At 41.7% G+C, this 17647-nt stretch overlaps 1 protein-coding gene and 1 pseudogene across 18 annotated transcripts in view; both read left to right on the forward strand.

Annotated features, from left to right (window-relative positions):
* The window catches only part of FAM227A (family with sequence similarity 227 member A), a 97117-nt gene that overhangs the window by 53759 nt on the left and 25711 nt on the right, over nt 1-17647 (forward strand). For all 18 annotated transcript variants that reach the window (XR_013389087.1, XR_013389086.1, XR_013389088.1 and 15 more), the window contains 2 exons: nt 10136-10292; nt 12393-12546. Coding sequence is in view for 14 of the 18 variants with exons in the window: in XM_077914514.1 (XP_077770640.1) it covers nt 10136-10292; nt 12393-12546 (311 nt within the window). In the remaining 4 variants the exon portion in view is untranslated. The remainder of the gene's footprint in view (nt 1-10135; nt 10293-12392; nt 12547-17647) is intronic.
* Nucleotides 12579-15534, forward strand: LOC144323713 (non-POU domain-containing octamer-binding protein pseudogene; annotated as a pseudogene).

The raw sequence follows: 17647 nt of genomic DNA on the forward strand, positions 1-17647 counted from the left end.
AATCATACAATATGTGGCCTTCTATAACTGATTTCTTTCACTTAGCATAATGTTTTCAAGGTTTATCCATGTAGTGGCATCTGTTGGTATTTCATTTCTTTTTATGGCTGAATAACATTCCATATATGAATAGATCACATTTTGTTTATCCATTCACCAGTTGATGGACATTTGGGTTGTTTCCATCTTTTGGCTATTATGAATAATGCTGTTTCCATGAGCATTCATGTACAAGTTTGTGTGGGCACATATGTTTTCTGTCCTCTTAGATATACAGCCAGGAGTGGCATTATTGGGTCCTATGGTAACTCTGTGTCACACTTTTTGAGGAAATGCCAAATTTTCCCACAGCAACTGCACCATTTTACATTCTCACCAACATGTGAGGGTTTCAATTTCTCCATACCCTTGCCAATACTTCTTTTCTTTTCCATTCTCTCATGATAGTTATCCTCGTTGGCGTCCAGAACTACTTCATTGTGATGTTGACTTCTATTTCTCTAATGACTAGTGATATTGAGTATCTTTTCATGTGTTCATTGGCCATTGTGTACTTCTTTGGAGAAATGTTTATTCAAATCTGTTGCCCATTTTTAGACTGAGTTGTTTTTATTTTTGTTGTTGAGTTGTCATCATAGAGCCAGGATTTTTGACTTGAGCAGTTTGAGTCCAGGTTCTATGCTCTAAATTAGACTCTATACTGACATCAGTATATCTTGTGTAATGTTCCGTATGAGAGCACCTGGAGAGCCATCACACTCTGTTCTCATGTTTACTTATGCCTGTGTTTTCATAGTTCGTTAACCATTTTCCCATCAGTAGGCATGTAAGTGCTTCCAGTCTTTGCTATTACAAATACTGCTGCCTTGGGCAGCCCGGGTGCTCAGCAGTTAGCGCCGCCTTTGGCCCAGGGTGTGATCCTGGAGACCCGTGATCGAGTCCCGTGTTGGGCTCCCTGTATGGAGCCTGCTTCTCCCTTTGCCTGTATCTCTGCCTCCCTCTCTCTCTCTCTCTCTGTGTCTCTCGTAAATAAATAAATAAATAGATAAATAGATAAATAAATAAATAAATAAATAAATAAATAAATAAAATCCTTCAAAAAACAAATACTGCTGCCTTGAACATCTTAGTGTTTATGTGTTTCTGGGCTCAAGTGCACATGTAGAAACACTCCTGGAAGTGGAATTACTAAATCATAGTACATCTTAAATTGCTCTGCAATGAAGTTGTGCCAATTTATATTCCCACCAGCAACCTACAAGAGACCTTCCAGGTACCTTTGCCAATGTCGTGCATCATCAAATTGTTTGTTGCTGTTCTCATGAAGGGGAAATGGTACTTTTTAATTGTTTCGGTATTAATGCTTTAATTATGAGTGAAGTGGCCTAATTTTGTTTATTTTTTTATTTTTAAGATTTTATTTATTTATTTATGAGAGACAGAGAGAGAGAGAGAGGCACAGACACAGGCAGAGGGAGAAGCAGGCTCTATGCAGGGAGCCTGACATGGGACTCGATCCTGGGTCTCCAGGATCAGGCCCTGAGCTGAAGGCGGCGCTAAACCGCTGAGCCACCCGGGCTGCCCCCTAATTTTGTTTAAAGATTTTATTTATTTAAGGGAGAGAGAGTGAGCACAAGTAGAGGGGAAGGGCAGAGGGAGAAGGAAAACTGAGCAGGGACCCCATTGGGGCCTGGGGCTAGATCCCAGAACCCTGATATCACAACCAGAGCCAAAGGCAGGCAGAGGTTTAACTGACTGAGCTATCCAAGCACCCCTGTTTTTCTATATTTGTAATCCTTTGGACGTTCTATTTCTGTGAAATGCCTGAGTCTTTTGGGGTTTTTTTCTAAGTAGAAATATTTCTACTTCTGAGATTAAGGTTCTCAGTCTTTGGCTTATTATTCATTTGTAGATGCTCAATTCTTCGTCATATGTTTGGCAAAAGCGTTTACTATTTTTTTAAAGATTTTATTTATTTATTCACGAGAGACACAGAGAGAGAGAGAGAGAGAGAGAGAGCCAGAGACACAGGCAGAGGGAGAAGCAGGCTCTATGCAGGGAGCCCGATGCGGGACTTGATCCCAGGATCACACTCTGAGCCAAAGGCTCAAACACTGAGCCCCCAGGCATGGCCAAAAACATTTACTGTTTAATCTTTTTACTTTAATTATGGTGTTTTATGTGAGAAAATTGTAATCTTCTATAGTCATTCTTATTGGTCTTCTCTTTTACGGCTTCTTGATTTCATTTCTTACTATGAAAGATCTTTACCACTCTAAGATGTATGAAATATTCCCCCAATTTTTTTTTTAAAGATTTTATTTATTTATTCATGAAAGACACAGAGAGGCAGAAAGACAAGCAGGCTCCTCCCCATCAGGGAGCCTGATGTGGGACTCTATCCCTGAACTGGGATCACACCCTGAGCCAAAGGCATACACTTAACTGCTGAGCTACCCAGGCGTCCCTATTCTCCCAATTTTTTCCACAATATTTTTATATCATCACCTATTCACAATGCAAAAACTTTACTCACATAATCAGATATCACCAGGAGTCACTCTGCTCCTTTGAATTTATTTATTTATTTTAAAGTTTTATTTTTTTTATTCTTATTTTTTTAAGATTTATTTATTTATTCATGATAGACAGAGAGAGAGAGAGAGGCAGAGACAGGCTCCACACAGGGAGCCCGACGCGGGACTCAATCCCGGGACTCCAGGATTGCGCCCTGGGCCAAAGGCAGGCACCAAACCCCTGAGCCACCCAGGGATCCCTGCTCCTTTGAATTTAGCTTGAGATTGCTCAGGCATTTGCTATATGATTTGTTTGAAGCCCAATCCTCTCCCCATTTGTCTGTGAACTCTGGGGGCTTATGTTTTTTCTGGCACTGAGCTCCCCTTTTGTCTTGGATATGCTCTTCGCATACAACATCAGCCCAAATATGGAACTCACCTCTTCCCCTCATTTTTGAGGGGAAAAAATTGTCCACACAGGCCTGTTATGTGTGTTGTGTCGATAGAAGGTATTACTTTGTTGATAGAGGTAGGAAGAGGGGAAACCCTATCACAGTGGCACTGAGAACAGTGATGTGAGTTACTCTTCTTTTTTTGTATGTGTGAATTACCCTTCTTACAAGTTATAAGTTATCTTATCTATAGTTATCCACCAGTTAGACCCCCTCCCAAGCCCTCTCCACTTTACTCTCTTCTCTTTCTCCCATCCCCAACTCCTGCTCATTTCTGAGGCAAAGCAGTATAGCCCTCACTCTGCCTTTGACACTAAGCTTCTCACCAAGTGCTAATTGCTGTGTGTTCCTGAGCAAGGACAGTCCCCTTGATGTGGGAAACCAAGGCAAAAGAACAAAACTAAATTTCCCTACTGCCTTTAGCCCACTGACAAGTCCTTTAGACAGAGAGACCTTCCTCTGGGAGTTCAGCTACCTCAACATTGACACTTTGCTAACGGCAAAAGGCAATCTTGGTCTGACCCCCAGGATCCCGTAAGACTACTTTAACATATAAAAATTTATTTGAAAACTTCCTTTTTCTCTACCCCCTAAAATACATGTTGGCAATCATACTGCAAACATTACTGGGATACATTTGAAGGATCTCATGACTTGGGTTTTACTATATATGTTAGGAATCATCCCCCAAGCATATGACCCACTGATATACATCTGAAGGGTCTCATGACTAAGGGTTTATTAGACAGCAATTAATGATCTTTCCCCAACAATAGTTAGCTCCCTCAAGGTCCTGGAAATCTTGCTTCCAAAATTCCTTAGAGACTTACGCTCTCCCTAACCCTCTTACAACTTGAAAGTATGTAATGGGCCGCTCCTCACAACCCCAGTGCAGCTCTTTCTGCTCACAGGTCCTGTCCCCATGCTTTAATAAAACTACCTTTTTGCCCCGAAGATGTCTCAAGAATTCATTCTTGGCTGTAGGCTCCGAAACCCAACATTTTCTACATCACCCTCCCCATGGTAAATTCTGGTATCAGCTAAGACCATTTTATTACATCCACTACACCAGGAATGGAAGAGGACCTTGGGAACTAGATAGAGACATTAGTATCAAAAGCCTGCAGAACAGTGAACAGTAGAGCCTTTGGCTTAACACCAGGAACAAGGAAAGAACTCTCATTTCACCTTCCTTTGAAGTTGTTCTTAATCTGGACATCCAACTTCAGCACTCCCTCAGTTCCCTAGACCTCAAAGGATTTTCCTTACTTTCTTGCAAGCTCCTCCATTCATTGAGAAGAATTTAAAATATATTTACTAGCAGGGTGCTGGGTGGCTACTCTGTTATACATCTGCCTTCGGCTCAAGTTATGATCCCAGGATCCTGGGTTGGAGCCCTGCCTTGGGCTCCCTGCTCAGCGAAGAGCCTGCTTCTCCCTCTCCCTCTGCCCCTTCCCTTGTTCTTGCTCTTGCTCTTGCTTTCTCTCTCTCTCAAACAAAAAATTTTATTTTATTTTTTAAAGATTTTATTTATTTATTAATGAGATATACAGAGAGAGAGAGACAGAGACACAGGCAGAGAGAGAGGCAGAGAGAGAGAAGCAGGCTCCATGCAGGGAGTCCGACGTGGGACTCCAGGATCACACCCTGGGCCGAAGGCAGGTGCCAAACTGCTGAGCTACCCAGGCTGCCCTCAAATAAAAAATTTTTTTAAAATCTTAAAAAATATATTTACTAGTACTTTTTAGATGTTTTATCATGATTTAGAGTGTCCCCTTAAAACATTTAAACATATACACCTATGACCCAACAATTCCATTTCGGATAATCTATCCTGTAGAAAGGTTCATACATGACCATCCTTTACATTAATCTGGACTGGAAAAAAAGGGAAGAAAACTTAAATTTCTGTAGATCAGAAGGTAAATTGTGAAATGCCTATAATATGGATATTGCTGCTATTAAAAACAATGAGAGGTTTCTTTGTTTTATTTTTTTATTTTATTTTTTTAAGGTGCACTTTTATTATAGCATGGGCACAGAATCTGTGGGCAGAAGGAGCTGAACTGCGATTGTGAAGAGTGACTCATATACTTTTAAGTTTTGTGGGGGAGATGGTAGAAGTAACAGAAGTCTCTAAAAGGGGTTTCTGCATGTTAAAGAAGACTTAGAGAATCCTAGAGGTCTTTGATTTTTAGTCTCTTACAAAACATCAACATTAAGGTGAGTTCCTTGAGGAATGTCACACACTGCTTTTCTCAGGTATTTTATCAGGGGGCTGCAAGTGATAAGGAAATTGAATTTTATCTACATTTCTCTTCCCATTGTTCTCCTCATCATTTTCCCCCCTGAACAATGTTGACCTTTGGGGATCCCTGGATGGCTCAGTGGTTTAGTGCCTGCCTTCAGCCCGGGGCATGATCCTGGAGGCCGGGGATTAAGTCCCACATCAGGCTCCCTGCATGGAGCCTGCTTCTCTCTCTGCCCGTGTCTCTGCCTCTCTCTCTCTCTCTGTGCCTCTCATGAATAAATAAATAAAATCTTAAAAAAAAAAAATGTTGACCTTTAAATCTTTTAAGTTGCCGAGGGTAGAAGTTCTCATCTTCTATAACTTCTGTTGAATAAGGGCATAGAGATGTCCCTACCCATGGGTCAACATTATTCAGTTGGGGAATTTATGTTTATATAGGAGTTACAAAGGGTAGAGGCAGCCAAATCCAAGGTAGACAACATATATGGTTCCAGTGAGACAGATTTATAACTTTTATAAGAAGTTAGTTGACAAGGTTTATAGTTCATAAATCAAGAGAATGTTACAGGTAATGCATTTAGATACTGGTGAGTGGAAAAGTAATAAGACATTGTATAGAGTATGATTCCATTTTTATTTTTGAAATATATTTCTGGTATAAGATTGGTATGTGCCTACCAGAAGGTTTGGAAGGATACCCAGAAAAGTGTTAATAGTATTTATTCTTAGGGATACAAATGGGAATGAGGGAGACTTTTAGCTCTTACTTTATGCCTTTTTAAAATATTATATGAAATTTTCACAGTGAACATGAATTTATTTTGTAAAAAAAAAGTAATAATAGAGGCTTTCATCCTCAGAGATAGCAGAAAAATGTTCTCTAAGTGTCAAAAAACAAACAAAAAAACCAACTTCTAAAAAAGGAAGTTCTGTTGGCCCAGAATGAGAAAGAGGACAGTCCCAGTTCAGAACATTTCATTTAACGTACATGCAGAGGGAGGGAGCTGGTTGGAGTCTGTGCAGGAGTTATTAAAAGCACTAAGGATGTTTAGATTGGAGAAGACAAGACATAGAGGAGATCAAGAGCTCTCCTCCAATATTTTAAGGACTAGTCTGTTACACATGGTTCTGGAAGAAGATGGGTTGGAATTACAGAGTCAGATTTTTATCTAAGGTAAGAAAGAACTTCTAAGGGTCCAAGTTGTCATTTAAAACTAGCTTTACCCTCTGTCTCTGCGGCACACTGTCTCTTGGTCTTGTTCCAGCACTGGCTCTCAAACCAACTCATTCCTCTTGCCAGGTCTCTGATGCCAATGCTTCACTCTAGTTCCTACTCTGCTTTCCTCCTGCCCCTTGGATCTGATGCTTCAGAACTTCTCATCTTGCATACTGCCCAGCCTTTGCCCAGTGCTGTGGCTAGGAGCCAGCCCTTCCCACAACTATCCCCAGGTCCCTGTATCCAAGAGCCTTCCTCTCCCTCCCACCTGTGAGGAGAAATCCGATGCTTACCAACATGCTGAAGGTAGTGTGTTCCTTGTTTCCAAAGTTAGGGAACCAAAAATGGACAGTTACCTGTTGAGAGTGTTATTGAAAGGAGGTATATTAGTTGGAATTATTTGCTTCTAAGTAACAAAAACCTGTCCTTGGCCAACTTGAGCAAAAACTGGAAGAATATTGAGTAGCTAGAAAGTCTGAAATTGAGTCCAAGGACCAGTCCAACTACCAATCATGATAGTTTCAACCCTTGAACTATCTCTTCAAGGTGACGTGTCTGAAATGGGTGAACCCGGGCAGCCTGGATGGCTCAATGGTTTAGTGCCGCCTTCGGCCCAGGGCCTGATTCCGGAGATCCGGGATCAAGTTCTGCGTCGGGCTCCCTGCTTGGAGCCTGCTTCTCCCTCTGCCTGTGTCTCTGCCTCTCTTTCTCTGTGTCTCTATGAATAAATAAATAAAATCTTTAAAAAAAAATATATGGGTGAACTCCCATATTTTTCAATCTATGTTTTACCTCACTCAAGACTCAAAATCCCAGGAGCAGGAGCTTTGACTGACCAAGCTTTGACTGTGCCCTGGCTCTAACTGGATAGGTGAGAGGCAGGCTCTGGCAGAGCTGTGAAGGCCTTTGAGGACCCTTCCAGTGGCCCTCACGGAAGAGCAAGACTTTTGACTTCAAGTCCCCTTAAACACAAATGCAGTAGAGGACAGGCACAAGAATTGGGACCTGTCAGGAAAGGAGGATGGATCTTGGATTCACTTTAGAATTCTCTGGACTTTGAAAAAAAAAGTTTTTTAACTAAATAATTTCATTAAAGCAAAATAACTGCTATCTACCATCACCGTGATTTCATAGAAGAAAAGTCATTAATACAAAAAAGTAGAAAAGATAATCCCAGAATAAAAGAAAGATCTTAAAGTAAATAAGCTTACTTTATGTCAGATTTATTGCAATATTTTTTTTTCCTCGTTGCCCTCATTTTGCTGGGAGACCAGTAAACACAGATGAGTCCCTGATTTGGCAGTAGGTTTTTAGGGTTTTAGGAATCGTTGGGCCAAATGATCTGTTGGTTCCTTACTAGTCTCAGGTTTCTGTGATCACAGTGGGATCTTGCTGTCAAATAGTAATTCGCCACTGGGGACAGGTTTGCCCCGTAGGAGACTTGGCTATGCCTGGACACCTTTCAGGTCATCACAACTGAAGAAGAAGTTAGAGTCCTACCAGCTTCTAGAGACCAGAGATGCCGCTCAGCATCCTACTATATACAGGACAGCTCCCATCACAAAGTATTATCTGGCCTAACGTGTCAAAGTGATGACATTAGGAGACCATACTATAAATAGAAAAAAAACAAACTCATGAAGCAATTAAAATGGAAAGTACTAGAGAATAGTGCGCTCAGATGTTGTCACAGCTCTTATTCACGAGGCTGACTTTTTGAGTTAAATTATATATGCTTCTTTAAAATAAAATGTATTGGGACGCCTGGGTGGCTCAGCGGTTTAGTGCCGCCTTCAGCCCAGGGCGTGATCCTGGAGACCTGGGATCGAGTCCAATGTTGGGCTCCCTGCATGGAGCCTGCTCCTCCCTCTGCCTGTGTCTCTGCCTCTCTCTCTCTCTCTGTGTCTCCCATGAATAAATAAATAAATAATCTTTTAAAAAATCAATAAATAAATAAATTAATTAAAATGTATTATTTCTTTAAATGCAAAGATAGTACATAATCATTATTCACATTTTTGGGAAAAGGCAGAGGAATATAAGCAAGGAAAACAAATCACTCTTGGCCCCAGCCCATTCTTTCCTGAGATACTTCCTCTCAAATATAGCGTGTCCAAACCAGAGTTTTTTTTAGATTTTATTTATTTATTCATGAGAGACAGAGAAAGAGAGATAGAGAGAGAAACACAGGCAGAGGGAGAAGCAGGCTTCCTGAGGGGAGCCCAATGCAGGAGTTGATCCCAGGATCCTGGGATCATGACATGAGCCAAAGGCAGACATTCAATCACTGAGCCACCCAGGTGCCCTACAGCAGACTTTTTTTTTTTTTTTTTACAGCAGACTTTTTGATTTTCCCACCCCACTAACCTGTCCCTCCCCCGATCCTCCCACCTGAAGCTACTAATACCTACACTTTAGAGTCATCCTTGACTTCTCTTCTCCAGCAAATCCTGCCAATTCTGCTTTCACAGCATATTGCAAATGCCATCCTTCTCACCCCTCTCTGCAACTATTTGGCTCAGTCCCAGCCCAATACACGTCATCCCCAACAGAGACCCCTTAACCACTCCTCTCAGCAGCTTTCACCCACAGCAGGGCTTTCTTTACACCTCAGTCAAAGGGAGCAGTAGAAAAATTAATCCAATTATGTTGAACCCCAGCTCAAACCTTCCAGTGGCTTCCATCACACTTAGAAAAGATCCTCATTCCTATCTCCTCAGGGCCCTCCCTGACCACCTTATGGAAAAGATTCCTCTCCTCTCCAGTCTCTCTTCCCACCATCCTCTACCCCTTGTCCTGTTTGATTCTTATCTAAAGCACCTATTTTCCATAATGTCAAGTTATTCCTTTATTTATTATTATTCCTTTATTGTCTGTGTCTCAATTGTAATGCAAGCTCCATGGGGGCTGGAATTTGTCATTTTCTCAGCTCAATCTCTAGCAACCAGAACAGTATATATCCATGGTAATGACCCAATAAATATTTGCTGAATGAATCATTAACATTTTGGTAACTAATTAAAAAGAAAAAAACATTTTGGTAACTAAGCTCCCAGTCTCCTATCTTTTTTTTAAAACTGGTTTATTTCATAGAAAGTATATAATGCTCTCTACCCGATTTCACATCTCAATTTTTTAATCCATTATATCTGAAGCAGTTTCTTAAGACCAATTCTTTATAAACATTTTAATAGCGGCATAACTATTCCTTGGGACAGAAATATCAATATTTTCTTGAACACTCAGGTTATTCTAACCTTTTGCTATATATATATATATATATATATATATATATATATATATATATATATATCTGTTGCAAGCATCTTAGTACTTAAATCATTTTTGTTTGATTTGGGTAATTTCAGGACACCTGGGTGGCTCAGCGGTTGAGCATCTGCCTTTGGCTCAGGGTGTGATCCTGGAGTCCTGGGATCGAGTCCCACATCTGGCTTCCTGCATGGAGCCTGCGTCTCCCTCTGCCTATGTCTCTGCCTCGGTGTGTGTGTGTGTGTGTGTGTGTGTGTGTGTGTCTCATGAATAAATAAATAAAATCTTTTTAAAAAATAATTTGGGGAATTTCCTTAGGATAGCATCCTAAAATTGTAGTTATTGGACAAAGAACATTGGTACCTTTACATTTCTTAACACGTGCAGTAAAAATGACAATATATCATTTTTTTCACTCTTTCCTACTCAGTCTTACCCAGCCTGCAAAAGCCCTGAGCTGACTTCAAACTTCTTCAACATTTATGGGAAGAGCCCTCTGATTGTGCACTTCCTCCAGAACTACGCCAGTCTACAGCAGCATGGCAAAGACGTGTTGATAGTCAGGAGGGAAAAAACCAAGAGCATCCCATATCCTTTCCACCACGGGCAGGGCACATATTGCTCCAGAGTTCTGTTTCCTCCTTCCAGAAGCAAGGGTGTAGAGAGGCACCCAGCCTTTAGCACAAGTGCCTGGCACATAGTATATGCCCATAAAGGGTAGCCATTGATATGAGCCTAAGGATCAGAATCTTGCTCATTTTAGTTCCAAGTCTGCCTCATGAACTGGCCACATTGAACCTTGAGCAAGTCAGATTTCCCTGGGTGCACAACCTCTTCCTATGTACCAGGGTGAAGGCTAAGTAGGTACTTGAACATGCTTTGCAGCTCAGTAATGCTTCCCAGATGTTCCCTGACCCCAGAATATGTATCAATCAGGATTTGAGTTCTAGGTGTGTGTTTCTTCTAACATTCTCTTCACACACATATATACCCCTCCTCTAGACCCTCCAGCAAATCTCTGGCCCTGTTGTCATTTATCTTAAAGATTTGGTAACCAACTCAGATCTTAAGAAAATAGATGTGACATGTTGGTGTCCTGAGTCCTAGCACTTTACTGTAGGGGGTCAAAATGTGGAATCAAGTCAACCTGAACTCAAGAACCAACTCAATTGTTGACCAGCTAAGTAATCTTGGACAAGTTTCAGCCTCTCTCTGAGCCTCATTTTTTTAATCTATAAAATGGGATAACAACACCTGCCTTCTAGGGCTGTTATGCAGAGTACAGGCACAATAGCAATAAAGGCTTGGGATAGAGCCCAACAGGTAACAAGTGCTTGAAACATTACCTGTCTGCACATAGCTCCCCATCAGGAGGAGCTTTCAGAATGAGCTAGGTAGCACTTGCCCTGTAGAGCTCATATCCCCAAGTTATTTATAAGTCTATATGCAGAGAATAATAGCTTTATTATCTATAGATAATATCTATATAGATATTAATATCTATAGATAATAAAGATAACTTTATTATCTATAAAGCACTTTCTCATGGATCACCTCACTGCTCTGTGGACAGTGTAGTGTAGTAGAAGGAGCCTGGGTTGGGGATATACAGCCCAGCTCCATAATCCACTGGCCTTAAGATCTGTGCACAGCTTAACCTCTGAGCTCTATATCTTTTATTTCCTTCCTAAAGTAAGGAGAATTAGGGGCACCTGTGTGGTGCAGTTGGTTAAAGTGTCCAACTCTTGGTTTTGGCTCAGGTCATGATCTCAGGGTCATGGGATTGAGCCTCACTTCAGGCTCCATGCTCAGTGTGGATTCTATTTATCCTTCTCCCCCCTGCTCTCTCTCTCTTCCTCTCTCTCTCTCAAATAAATAAATAAATAGAATCTTGAAATAAAATAGAATAAGGGTAAGTATACCAAACCAATAGCATTACAGCCAGGATTAAATAGCATATGGCTGGTTCTAAATAAATAATAACTCATAATTATTATTAACATCATCTAAGGCAGGAATTACTATTCCTATTTTACAGAGAAGAAAATAGAAATGTAGAGGATGACATATCTTGACTGAAATCCCACTCCTGAGATTCTGACCCATCCCGAAGGGGTAGAGAGGGTGGGGAAGGCACAGAAGATTTTTTAACATACAAACATAATATTGGGAATGAGGTCTTGGGACTGAAAGTTGGAATCCCTTCCTCTTCACCACAGTGATAATTAATAGAGTAAGAACTGTGTTTATTCATTTTGTTTTTTACTGAAGTATAGTTGACTTATATTAGTTTCAGGTGTACGGCACAGTGATATGACAATTCTATACATTATGAACTGTTTCCCACACTAAGTATTTCCCACCTGTTACCATACAGAGTGAGAACTTTAGGCAGTCTGAAAAAAGCATTTCCTAGCCCTTCCATCAGCCGGAGGAGAGAAGGGCTTTGTCAAAAGACCAAGAATGGCCTGGCCATAGGGGAGGATAGCTCCTTGCCTTCCCGAGTAGGCCATGGTCAGAGAGCAGGAGTCATTTCCTGCTCAGATTTCAGTGATCCGGTGGAGAAACAGGTCATTTCCCCCACTCTGGCATCTCACCCCCCTCTCCATGTAGGACACCATCCTGCTGGTAATGCTCAGAGTCAATACCAACTGACAGTGTGGGGTCTTCCTTGACGGCAGATGCCACTGAATCTGTCCTGACCTATGCCGAGGTCATCGACCTGACCCTGAGTAACATGAAGAAGCGGAAGGAAAACTTCCACCAACTGAACCGACTCCACTGGAATGAATGGAAATATTTTGATGAGTACCTAAAGGGACTGCAAGAAAACTTCCTCAGGTACTTAAGGGTTTTAGGGAAGGGGCATTGTTTGAGCATCTGTCTTGTTGCATGTGATGATTAAAAGACAATTTTTTTTCAAGAGAATATTAAATCGTTTATTGATTACACATGATAATGGATGATACACAAGCTTTAATCCCATCTATAATTTTATCTGATACCATAATTCAATTTAGATATATTGCATAGGATGTGCCAACAATCATAATAACCAAATAAACTCCAGGACTTTGCTTGGGTGACCCTTTTAATGGTGAACTCCAGGTCACAACACATTAACTGTCAGTTCAACCACACCAAGGTTTGTGGAGACAATGGCTTCTGTGCCCAAGCAGGTTGCAAATAAATTTCGAATGGAACCTGGCATCACCCTGAAGGAATTCTAACTTCACACTGTTGGGGTAGTTTACCAAGATGGCTTCAGAGTAGACTAACTTTACACAGCATATTTTAAAAAAGACACATTTATTCAGTGTAAAAGACAATTTTTAAAAAAGATTTTATTTTTAAGTAATCTGTATACCTCAAACTCACAACCCCAGGAACAAGAGTTGTATATTCCACTGACCAAGCCAGCCAAGCACCTCTGCACAAGACAATTTCTTTTTTAAATGCATTTTAAAGATGTATTTATTTTATTTTGAGAAAGAGCAGGAGTAAGAATGGGAGGTACAGAGGGAGAGGGCGAGAATCTGGAGCAGACTCCCTGCTGAGCGTGGAGCCCAACCTGGAGCTCAATCTCACAACCTGAGCAAAACCAAGAAGTAGACACTTAACTGACTGTGCCACCCAGGCGCCCCTGCATGTGACAATTTTTAATTGGAGGCCTAGCCCTGGGACTATCTCAAGCACATTCAGCTTTCTTGTGGTCAGAATGTAAATTCCAGAATAACAGAGAATAGATCTTTCTTTTAAAAATCCTATAAATCCTTCCAGTCTTTTCTCCTGGGCCCATAAAGGAGTATCTGGGTTTTAGACTTTAATCTGGTTTTTAGACTTTGTTTTCCTACTTAGCAGCATATTATGGATATTTTCCTATGCCTTCTGACTTTTTCAATATTTTTATTTTATTTAGAAAATTTTCAGACCTGCCAGAAATGTTGAAAGGATAGTGCAGTGAACACCATATGACCTCACTGTGTTTACCAATTATTTACATTTTGCCATTTCTCTCTCTGGTAATTAGGTCAAATTCAAATTTCCCCATTTTTCCCCAAAATATCTTTTTTTGGTTTTCCTTGCTGCTGCTCCAGGATCCAATCAAAGATTGGGAATTCTAAGTCGCCATTACTCTGAGGAGAGAACAGTTGGTAGTGGGGTGCAAAAATGCAGAGCAATAAAACCTTTAACTTGGAGAAGCAAAACCATACTCCAAGGAAGCAGCAGCAGCAGCACCAACAGCAGCAGCCACCACCGCCACCAATACCTGCAAATGGGCAACAAGTCAGCAGCCAAAATGAAGGCTTGACTATTGACCTGAAGAATTTTAGAAAACCAGGAGAGAAGACCTTCACCCAACGTAGCTGGCTCTTTGTGGGCAATCTTCCTCCTGATATCACTGCCGAGGAGATGAGGAAACTATTTGAGAAATATGGGAAAGCAGGCAAAGTCTTCATTCATAAGGATAAAGGCTTTGGTTTTATCCACTTGGAAACATGAACCTTAGCGGAAATTGCCAAAGTAGAATTGGGCAACATGCCACTTTGTGGAAAGCAGCTGCGTGTGTGCTTTGCCTGCATCCCTCACGGTCCAAAACCTTCCTCAGTATGTTTCCAATGAACTGCTGGAGGAAGCCTTTTCCATGTTTGGCCAGGTGGAGAGGGTTGTAGTCATCGTGGATGATCGAGGAAGGCCCTCAGGAAAAGGCATTGTTGAATTCTCAGGGAAGCCGGCTGCTTGGAAAGCTCTGGACAGGTGCAGTGAAGGCTCCTTCCTGCTAACCACATTTCCTCGGCCTGTGACTGTGGAGCCCATGGACCAGATGGATGATGAAGAGGGACTTCCAGAGCGGATATAGTTTTTCTTTCCAGAGAAACTGGTTATAAAGAACCAGCAATTTCACAATTAGCAAGAGCAACCACCCAGATTTGCACAGCCTGGCTCCTTGGAGTATGAGTATGCCATGCGCTGGAAGGCACTGATTTGAGATGGAGAAGCAGCAGCAGGACCAAGTGGACCACAACATCAAGGAAGCTCTTGAGAAGCTGGAGATGGAGATGGAGGCTGCTTGCCATGAGCACCAGGTCATGCTAATGAGACAGGATTTGATGAGGCGTCAAGAAGAACTTAGGAGGATGGAAAAGCTGCACAACCAAGAAGTGCAAAAACGAAAGCAACTGCAGCTCAGGCAGGAGGAGTCATGCAGGCGCTGAAGGGAAGAGATGCGGCGGCAACAGGAAGAAATGATGCAGCGACAGCAGGAAGGATTCAAGGGAACATTCCCTGATGCGAGAGAACAGGAGATACGGATGGGCCAGATGGCTATGGAAGGTGCTATGGGCATAAACAACAGAGGTGCCATGCCCCCTGCTCCAGTGCCAGCTGGTAGCCCAGCTCCTCCAGGACCTGCCACTACAATGCCAGATGGAACCTTGGGATTGACCCCACCAACAACTGAACGCTTTGGCCAGGCTGCTACAATGGAAGAAATTGGGGCAATTGGTAGAACCCCTCCTGCATTCAACCGTGCAGCTTCTGGAGCTGAATTTGCTCCAAACAAACGTCGCCGATACTAATAAAAATTTGAATGTCTAGTTTCCCAAAAACCCTTAAAAGAAGGACCCTTTTTGGACTACCCAGAATTCTGGCCTGGAAAAGTGTTAGGGATTCCTCCCAATAGTTAAGTCGTCCTTGCCTGTACTACTCTGAGGGAGTTTACTGGAGGCTGAGGGCAAGGAAGGGGCAACAGTTAACAAATTAGGTCTGTGTGGTATATTGTTTAACTAATTGATTCTGTGTGGTGCATTCCTGAAGCCTCATGTGATTGTTGAGGGTCTTGGGGGGGGTGGAACCATGGCAAAATGGATACAGTTAGAGCCCCATTAATCTTGATCATTCCATTCTTGTCCATCCTGTTCTTTTTGCTTTCTCATTCTTTTTTTTTTTTTTTTTAAGATTTTATTTATTTATTCATGAGAGACATAGAGGGAGCGAGAGCAGAGGGAAAAGCAGGCTCCACGCAGGGAGCCTGACTCGGGACTCGATCCTGGGACTCCAGAATCACGTCCTGGGCCAAAGGCAGGCGATAAACCGCTGAGCCACCCAGGGATCCCATGCTTTCTCATTCTTAAATCCTCCAACCCCATAGACACTGCCACATACATCACAAAAACAAACATCCCCCAATTACTTTAACCCCATTCCATTCACTCACAGGTGGGAATTCAGGCAAATGTCCACAGAGGCCACAGACAACATACATATGATTCTGTTATATCCCGTATATTAACCCCTTCAGGTCCTTTTTTTTTTAAGATTTATTTATTTATGATAGACATAGAGAGAGAGAGAGAGGCAGAGACACAGGAGGAGGGAGAAGCAGGCTCCATGCTGGGAGCCCGACACGGGACTCGATCCTGGGACTCCAGGATCGCACCCTGGGCCAAAGGCAGGCGCTAAACCACTGAGCCACCCAGGGATCCCCCCCACTTCATGTCCTAAGGAAGACCTTTCTCTTAGAGATTTTCATTTTAGTGTATCTTTAAAAAATCTTGTGTTAAGTTGCCTCCATCTTTTAGGGACCTGGTAAGGACAACCCAGGAATGGCCCTTTTATGTCTATGATGCTGTTCACAGCTTTTCTTTTCTGTTTTTTGTTTTTGTTTTTGTTTTTTTTTTTGTTCACAGCTTTTCTTGATAGGCCTAGTACAATCTTGGGAACAGGGCTGCTGTATGCTGAAGGCCAGGCAGTAGCTCTTAGCCTTGCCAATCTTAGGTAGTTATGCTGTGCATTTTTTTTTATTGCTGTACCATGTTGGATTTGTCCCTGATATCCTTGGAGTTTTTCTGAGAAATGGAGCAGTAATGCAGCATCAACTTATTAAAATACGTTTTAAGCCTTTAAAAAAAAAGGATTGGGAATTCTATTTTGTATAGAAAATGTTGTTGTATCTCTTTGGTGCCTTTTCATCTATACCAGTGCCCTGCCCCCACCTTTCTTGTTATTCCCTGAATCAATTATTACATTATTAATTTTTTTATGACAGACTTTTTTGAAAAGCTCAAGCCACATTCTGGATTTTTCTGATTATTTCTTCAGAGTATCATTTAACTTATTCCAAAATGCCCTGTATTTCTTTTAAACTGGACATTGGGGATATACTAGATGCTTGAGAGGATTCAGGGAAGATCTTTTCACTGAGAATACCTCATAGATGATGTTGTATATGCTCACCACACTGCATCAGGAGATGCTCAGTGTCCGGTCAGCCAGCTCAGCCAGATAGATGGTTTCTTCCAGACCTCTCCACTGTAAGATTCCTGTTTTACATAGTTAGTCTGTAATAAGTGGTATGACTCTTTCTTTTCTTTCTTTTTTTTTTTTTTTTTTTAAGATTTTATTTATTCATGAGAGAGGCAGAGACTCAGGCAGAGGAAGAAGCAAGCTCCATGCAGGAAGCCCAATGTGGGACTCGATCCCGGAGTCTCCGGGATCATGCCCTGAGCCAAAGGCAGATGCTCAACTGCTGAGCCACCCAGTGTCCCAAGTGCTGTGATTCTTTGAGACTGAACGACCTGCTCTCCCCAAACCTTCACCCAGTGGTTTTAGCATCATTGATGGTCTTTGCCTGAATCAATTATTTTATTCAGGGTTGTACCTGACTTTCTACTTCCACCATCCCTTCTGCATTTATCAGCTGACACTTTTCTCTATAAAGAAGAACTTGCCTTCTTTTGCTCCTTATCTCCCCCTCATGTCTTCTCTGCTTGATAATATTCTCATGTGGATATCCTGGCTGCAAAAGAAGCTTAGGAAATATTTGGCAAAGAAAAATGAGATTTCCATGCCTAGACCAGAGTGGAATTTCATTACCCAAAATAACACTGGATTTGGTTATCAATGGAAAAAGGGGGGATTGCTGGGGGTTTTTTGTTTTTTG

This window comes from Canis aureus, chromosome 11 (genome assembly GCF_053574225.1).
Source record: "Canis aureus isolate CA01 chromosome 11, VMU_Caureus_v.1.0, whole genome shotgun sequence".
NCBI lineage: Eukaryota > Metazoa > Chordata > Mammalia > Carnivora > Canidae > Canis > Canis aureus.